This window comes from Brassica oleracea, chromosome C3 (assembly GCF_000695525.1).
Source record: "Brassica oleracea var. oleracea cultivar TO1000 chromosome C3, BOL, whole genome shotgun sequence".
Taxonomy (NCBI): Eukaryota; Viridiplantae; Streptophyta; class Magnoliopsida; order Brassicales; family Brassicaceae; genus Brassica; species Brassica oleracea.
Genome location: NC_027750.1, coordinates 38,846,629 through 38,854,667, shown reverse-complemented (window position 1 = coordinate 38,854,667; position 8,039 = coordinate 38,846,629). Strand labels below are relative to the sequence as shown.

Sequence of the window (8,039 nt, the reverse complement as noted above, 5' to 3'; positions counted from 1 at the left end):
TAAACTTAAATAATGATTTGTCATACTACGATTGGTCGTTTAAATCCTACGTGGACTCCCTCAATCGTTTAGAGCCTCAACTTTTATATAGTAGAGATTTGATTTTGCAATTAATATACAAAACTTTATTAGTTAAAATGCAAACATTCAACTGTGGAAAAAATATTAGAATTTGTAAATGCTAATAAAAATCCAAATGACGATGTTTACGACTCAGGACATAACTGTACTAAATCCAGCACTCTTGTTCACTCTCTCGTCTCTTTCCATCACTGCCCTAACTTTAACCACGTCCTCCCATCTCTCAGCATTTGCATACATCTCCACCATCACTTTATACACTCCTCCATCCTCTGGACTCAATTTCTTAACTCTCTCTGCAGCTTTCTCCGCTACCTCTATGTTCCCGTGGATTCTACATCCTCCCAACAGACCGCTCCACGCCAAGAATTTCTCTCTGTTCCCTCCATCTTTAGGCATTCTCTCAATCATCTCCGCTGCTTCTTCAATCAACCCTGCTCTTCCCAGCAAATCCGCCATACACCCGTAATGTTTCATCTCTTTATATACATCATACAGAGACCCCATTTGGTCGAAAAGCTTCTTGGCTTCATCAACTAGACCAGCATGGCTGCAACCCACTAAAACGCTTATGAAACTAACTCCATCAGGTTTGATACCAGAGCTAACCATCGTACGGAAGTAATCAACAGTTAGCTCGCCGTAACCGTGCATGGCAAGACCAGTGATCATTGCATTCCATGTGAACAAAGTTTTGTCTGAACATAAACTAAAGATCTCCATTGCTGTCTCGATGAAACCACACTTCGCATAGAAATCCACCAATCCAGTAGCTAAAAACGAATCTACGAAAAGTCTGTTCCTTTTCACATAATCATGTAGAGCTTTTCCTTTCTCCAAATCTCCCGACTGTGCACAGGCCGAAAGAGTTGAGACAATCGCAACGTTATCAGGTTTGAAGCCAGAAGCAATCATTTCGTCGAAGAGGCTGATAGCTTCTCTACAACAGTTCATCTGCGCATACCCAGCAATGAGACTGTTCCACGACACCAAATCACGAAAAGGCATTGAATCGAACAGCTCTCGTGCACGAAAAACCTCACGTGCCTTCACTAACCCATCAATCAACACGTTGAACGTGACAACATCTCTTTGAGGATTTTCGTCGAACAGCTTCAAGGCTCTATCAACCGAAGCAGAGTAAGCACGTAACAGAGTGTTCAAAGTGAACAAATCAGACAACAACCCGAATCTCAAAGCTTGACAATGCAGGGCTTCGACCAAGGTAAAGCTAACGTTCTTCTTCGCACAAGCCTTGAATACGAAAGGGAAAGTGTGGAAGTCGGGAGGAACGGAACGACGTCGCATTTGGACGAAGAAACCGTGGGGAGGCAGAGACGGCGCGTGAAGGGAATAGAGTCTAATGATCGTGTTGAAGCAAAACGTAGATGGGTTTGTAATGAAACTGAACACCGCAGCTGCATAACTCGCGACGACAGAAGTGGATAAAGGATGTGTCGCTGTCGGAGACGGTGTTATAGAGGTGATAGCGAAGAGGATATTGGTGAGAACAGAGTTATGATTCGGACCGTTGGAGATCCGACCGGAAGTGATGAACTGTGCATGAAACTGATGCACATGTCTTAGGGTTTTACACAGCTTCTGTATTGACATTTTGACTTGTTCTTTTTTCTTTTAAAGGAAAAGTACTCTTAAGAAGGAATCAACCAGATCTCTTGTTCACATTTTCTACAATCGGAAGCTAAAGTCTTTTTTCTCCATCATCGAATCAAATGAGCTTATCACTATATCTCTTTAATCAAGGGCTAGATTTTTCTTCATAGCTTCGTAAACAAGGTAGGAGATGCTTGCGGAAGGGATGACTTTGAAAAGATTGGGGAAGATTCCTCTGTAAAAGCCTCTTACACCTTCCCCTTTTAGCGTCTTCAGAAACTCTTGGCTCATGCTCGTCTTTGCGCTATCAGCTTGCATTCTGATTAATAATAGTTTTACTAAACTCAGTTCAGATATTTAAAAAAGAAAAAAGGAGAAATGATTAGGTTTTGATAGTTTAACCTTGTTCGTACGACTTGCAACGGGTAAACACACGATGCTCCAAGAGCTCCCGATGTCATTCCACATCCCAGTTGCACGAGAGGACCCGGCTCTGCACAATACAAAGTCCTTAGTAGCATCAGTGTGAAAGATCACGTAAAAAGGATTGATTAGTAAAATCTAACCGTCATGATGAATGTATGTCTTTGAAAAGTCTTTGAGAGTTTCGTAAGCAGCAAGGTCAATCCCAGCGTAAGGTATAATCCCAAGAAGAGAAGGATAAAGACCCTTGTAAAACGCTCGAGGTCCTTCTTGTATCCAAATCTCCTTGGTTAGTTTCAACAGATTCGGTGTCTTCCTAAGCTCACTCACACAAGTCTGTAACCTAGTCTTCACTAGATCCATAGGGTAAATAGCGGTTTGAGCCACTGCGCCAGCCAACCCACCAGCCAAAAGCCTCCCCTTCGTGCCAATTTCACCATCTCCTCCACCGATAATAGGCTTCAGCATCTCATAAGCAGCAAACTTGATGGCGCTCTCAGGAGCAACTTTCGTCACATTCAGCCCGTTGCCTCTGAAGAAACCCAACAGCTTGTCCTCCCTCCATATTTTCTTAACGGTCGGGACAACTCCTGATTTAGTTCTCTGAACTTGCAAAACAACTTTAAGACGGTCTAGAGGAGCGGTCGCGGTTCTAGAAACAGCTCCGGCAAGTCCTCCGGCGAGGAGTAGTTTGCTTCTTTGAGCGTGTTTGCTTATACCGTCGGGTATGACAGGCTGCTCCCCAATGTCTATTAAGCAAACTCTTTCCCAGTGATGATAAATATTCTCAACAGTGGCTTCATGTGGGTGCAGCAAAAGAAAGTCCCTCCACTCTTGGAAAGTTATAGTTCCGTTCTTGTCCTTGTCAACATGCTCCATAAACGAAGCCAGTTCCTTATCTTCAATTTCAATGCCTACAAAAGCCATAAGAAGGGCACTATGAATCTTACAGAGAGACTAATTAAGGCATCAAAGTTTGCTCTTTTAGCAAAATACACAACACAAAGCCATAAAAGTTTCCTCTTTTAGATTATTGGAAAGCAAACAGTGGCAGTAATGGAACAGTGTGGGAATGAGAATCAGAATACCAGACTTAACAAGAGCCTGGGAGAGCTCGTCGGGACAAATGTCGTCATTGCGTTCGACATCAATGGCCTTGAAAATAATGTAAAGCTGAAGCTCCTTAGCGTCCATGTAGCGACGAAACTCCTCGTAGTCAACGCGCCCATCTCGATTCGAGTCGCAGACTCTAAGCAAATCTCTAGCGTACTTGTACTTTGAAGGAATACGAAGCGAAGTCAGGCCTTTCTCGATGTGGGTGTCGTCTAAGAACCCTAACTTGGAACTGTCGAAGAATTCGAACAGTCTTCGAATCCTGAGGTCTCTCTCTTCCTTGGTCTCGTGTAATGCCACCAGCACGTCTTCCATCGTCGTGGCTCTGGGTTTCTTAGACGGAGTTTGGTTGAGTTTTCCGGTCTCCATTGCTGAGTAACGATCAATCAAGATACCCAGATGAATGAAAAAGTCGGAGGCTTTAGAGCTCCAACGTTCCTGGAAGAAGTGTAGTCTCGTAAGAATTCAAAAAAAAGGATACTCATTTGAAGCGAAAACGATGATAAGATTTGAAGAACATGTTGGAGAAGTGAAAACACCGATCTGATTTTCAATCTTGTTTGTCTCTTTGTGGAAGGAAACAGCAAAATATCTACCACCACAACTGCTTCATTATTTTCCGTGTGGACCACTTCCAATACTTCCACGTTCACACAAAACACTCCAGTCAAATTGAAGCCGGTCTAATTTGGTTTTAAATCACAGCAATGATTCAATTGAAGCCGGTTTAACTGGGTTTATATGTTGGAAATGTCCTAAAATCATTTGTAATTACTCTTGTTAAATTCCTAGTGTCGAGGTTGACAATCGTATAATATTAGGTGGTTATAATGTTTTGATAGAAACCGCTTTAGAATTTATTACTAATATTATATGATCTTACAAGGTCATCCACCTAAGCAAATTGGATCAATGATAGTTGGTTTTAATTTAGATTAAAATCAGTGTTGGATTTATGAATAATCATATGATATATGGAATCTTATAAGGGCACATTTATATATATATATATACATACATACGTAATGGGTTACGATAGGAGGAAACTAATTAATTGGCCCAGCCCAATTATTAGACCGTATTGTAGGTCAACGTCTCCCTCCCATATATATATATGCATGTTATAAGATGAAGTTAATTAATTAAATTTCCAGCCGCTTTTCATTCATAAACCCTAGTACCAACGAATAGTTCATTGGACTTTTGAGATTTGATCTCAACGGCACTCTCATCCCGTATCGATCCAGTTTATGTGCGTGTGGATACCGGTAGAGGCACGACGTTTGGAGTGCTAAAAATCTCGACTTGGTTTATTCATCTTTCCGCTGCAGAATAACCAGGTATATTCGAAACTCTAATATCTAAGTTTATTTCAGTATTGACATGAGATTCTAGGCATATAAATTCATAGGTTGATTTATAAATAGTTATAAACCGGTATGAATTCCAACAGTGGTATCAGAGCATACTTGCATAATACTGAAAATAATTTGAGATAACTTCAATGTGTTTATAGAGATATACATGTCCGTTGTTAATTAGTTTGTTTATGAACAAAATAAATTGTGTTTGATCGGATATATCTAGCTAATTCAATTAATCAGTTTCAAGTGATTTAAGAATATCTAGAAATACGCGTTGTCATGTGATGATTATGTATGTTGTTTACACATGGTTTATGCATGCATATAATTTAAAGAAAGCACTCTTGTTATTGTAATACTTGTTAACTTTATTTTAGATAAAATAATATGTATCATGGAATCATGTGATTGTGTGATCGTCACCGAGAATTGGTTTCTGAAACCCGATTATTCAAACAACATGCGCACGTCAAAGAAATTGTTTCTGTATAATTGATTTCAGAAGTCAACGTGTATTATTGTAACCTAGTTGGTCAGATTCTGTGTAACCTTTTAAACCGGTTAAACGATTTTTCTGGTTTATTTGGTTAGCTTGACCGATTTGATTCGATCGTTTCTGTCCCTATGATTTAGAATTCTAATTTGATTAGATTCTAAAATTAATATAATTATTCATAATCCAATTAAAGTACATATAATATATGTATTAGTTATATTTATCTTTTATATTAGATATAAAATTTTAAATATAAAGTTAAATTGGATAAAATTAATTTCTCAATCAATTTCAAGTATTTTTGATGTATACCCAATTTTATCAACCATCAAGGCTCGTTTCGTTGTAAGATGGGCTTGCCAAAGCAAGGTGTCTGCATTTACATGAGTGAGGTGGATGGTAACGGTTACCATGTGAAACAAGATTGGTTTACTTGACTAGACTATCAAAACGATATTGGCCTTAGAGACATAGGTTGGATAAGACATAAGATGTCGTCTGACAACCAAGAATTATATTGAATATAATTAGCAAAGTGTTGCTTACCTAAATAGCTTTATATTCGGGCGATGAGCCAAAGCTCACTCGAATTTTAGTGAAATATGGTGAGTCATGCAGATCTTCCACCATCCTTTTGGGGATACGCTCGAGAAACGTCTTAATTGTTGAGATTTCTCTAATTCCTGAACATCATATTAATATTCGTTATTCTTCTATTCCAGCAATGTTAACTCCTCACAAACCATTTTCATTCCAATATGCCCTTAAGAATGACAAATTGAATGGATCAACAAACAAGTTGTTATCAAACAAGTTGTTATCAAACAAGAGTTGTTCTCAAACAAGAGTTTAAACCCTACTTGGAAGATCTGGAAAAGAAAAAGACTTTTGAAACATCGTCTAGGGGTATTTATGTTACATAAGTAAATGTTACTGCTTCTGGTTCTACTTCATGGGTATTGCTACCGGCTGTGGTGCTCATATTGTACGAATATGAATGGCCTAAGCAACAGTAGAATTTTGGAGAAATGTCAAGTGGACCTACGAGTGGGAAATGGAGCAAGAGTTGCTGCATTAACCGTGGAAACATTTCACTTGTCTTTACCTTCAGGCTTGGTTTTAGAACTTAAGAATTGCTACTATGTACCTTCTATAAGTAGGAATATTATTTCCATTCGTATGAAACATAAGTCTAAATCTTTTGAAAAGTTCAAAGAATTTCAGAATAAAGTACAGAATCAGATTGACAAGAAAATAAAAGATCTTCGATCTGATCGAGGTGGAAAATATTTGAGTCAAACGTTTAATGATCATCTGAGAGAATGTGGAATTGTTTCACAACTCACTCCTCCAGGAACACCACAATGGAATGGTGTGTCCGAAAGGAGAAATCAAACTTTATTAGATATGGTTCGATCTATGATGAGTCATGCAGATCTTCCACCATCCTTTTGGGGATACGCTCTAGAAACGTATGCGTTTACGCTGAATAGATGTCCATCAAAATCAGTTGAAAATACTTCATATGAGATGTGGACTGGAAAGGTTCCAAATTTGTCTTTTCTGAAAAATTTGGGGTTCTGATGCTTATGTCAAACGTATGTTTACAGATAAGCTTGGACCAAAATCTGATAAATGCTTTTTCGTTGGTTATCCCAAAGAAACCAAAGGTTATTACTTTTACAACCCCACCGAGAACAAAGTGTATGTTGCTCATAGTGGTGTTTTTCTTGAGAGAGAATTTCTTTCTAAGAAGAACAGTGGGAGTAAAGTACAACTCGAAGAAGTTCGAGAAACGCAGGAGATTGTTTCATCATCTTAGGAAGATGATCAATTAGATTTACGAAGAGTCGTAGAATCTACACTTGTGAAACCTAATGTGCGTAGGTCCGAAAGAACACGTCACGAATCTGATAGATATGAGGTTTGGGTGACGGATCATCATGATCTATTGATAATAGAGAGTGATGAACCTACGTCCTTTGAGGAAGCTATGATGGGCCCTGACTCCAATATATTGCTTGAAACAAGCATTTCGGAGTTGGAATCTTCGTTTTAATGAGGCAATCAAAGAGTTTGATTTCATTAGAGATAAAGAAGAACATTGCGTTTATAAGAAGACTAGTAGGAGCACAATTTTCCTTGGTGATGTATGTAGATGACATACTTCGAGGTTGTTTCTTAATGAAAGACATGGAAAAAGCTACATATATCCTTGGAATAAGAATCTATAGAGATAGATTAAATAAGACTATTAGATTATGTCAAGATACTTATATCGATAAGGTCTTACATAGATTCAAGATGCATGATTCCAAGAATGTCTCACGGCGTAACTCTTAGCAAGACTCAGTGTCCTTCGACACAGGATGAGTGAGAGTGCATGAGTAAAATCTCATATGCTTCTACTAAAGGATCTATCATGTATGCCAGATCTGTACTCGTCGAGATGTTGCATGTGCTTTGAGCATGACGAGTCGATACCAATCTGATCCAGGTGAAAGTCACTGGATAACAGTCAAGAATATTCTCATATATTTGAGAAATACTAAGGATAAATTCTTGGTCTATGGAGGAATTTATGAGCTTGTTGTAAGTGGTTACAGCGATGCCAATTTTTCAAAATGACAAAGGTGATTTTCGATCACGAGTTGGTTTCATCTTTTGTCTTAATGGAGAGTGGTGGGTTGGAAGAGTTCGAAGCAAAGCACCATAGTATAGTCTCAATGGATGCAAATGTGTTTGATCCATTGACCAAGCCTCTTCCATGGCCTAAGTATGAGAGTCATACTGCAGCCATGGGTATTAAGTATCTTAAGATGTGATCTTGATTTTAGTGGGAGGCTTTATGTTTATGATATGATGTTCATATTGACATACATTTGACTATGTATTCAAACAAATGAAATTTTTTCAGATTTATTTGATTATTGGATAATTAAATAAAT

The 8,039-nt window shown here is 38.5% G+C and overlaps 2 protein-coding genes across 2 annotated transcripts; both read right to left on the bottom strand.

Annotated features, from left to right (window-relative positions):
• Positions 1-97: 97 nt before the first annotated feature.
• Positions 98-1,713, bottom strand: LOC106335530 (pentatricopeptide repeat-containing protein At5g61800). The gene has a single exon (XM_013774076.1). The coding sequence runs from the start codon at positions 1,693-1,695 to the stop codon at positions 214-216; it is 1,482 nt and encodes a 493-aa protein (XP_013629530.1). The 5' UTR covers positions 1,696-1,713; the 3' UTR covers positions 98-213.
• Positions 1,714-1,741: 28 nt separating this feature from the next.
• LOC106335531 (calcium-binding mitochondrial carrier protein SCaMC-3) lies at positions 1,742-3,805 on the bottom strand. The gene is made up of 4 exons (XM_013774077.1): positions 3,207-3,805; positions 2,262-3,032; positions 2,098-2,188; positions 1,742-2,014 (listed from the first exon to the last, which is right to left on the bottom strand). Exons 1-4 carry the CDS (start codon positions 3,598-3,600, stop codon positions 1,837-1,839), a joined length of 1,434 nt encoding a protein of 477 aa, XP_013629531.1. The 5' UTR covers positions 3,601-3,805; the 3' UTR covers positions 1,742-1,836.
• Positions 3,806-8,039: the final 4,234 nt, after the last annotated feature.

What these genes read in the sequence shown, in the direction of transcription:
- LOC106335530 (XM_013774076.1), bottom strand. Translation starts at nt 1,695, where the DNA reads ATGTCAATACAGAAGCTGTGTAAAACCCTAAGACATGTGCATCAGTTT.
- LOC106335531 (XM_013774077.1), bottom strand. Translation starts at nt 3,600, where the DNA reads ATGGAGACCGGAAAACTCAACCAAACTCCGTCTAAGAAACCCAGAGCC. An exon ending in CCAGGCTCTTGTTAAGTCTG is followed by an intron (nt 3,033 to 3,206) that starts GTATTCTGATTC and finishes TGGCTTTTGTAG; the next exon opens with GCATTGAAATTGAAGATAAG. An exon ending in GACATACATTCATCATGACG is followed by an intron (nt 2,189 to 2,261) that starts GTTAGATTTTAC and finishes TGTATTGTGCAG; the next exon opens with AGCCGGGTCCTCTCGTGCAA.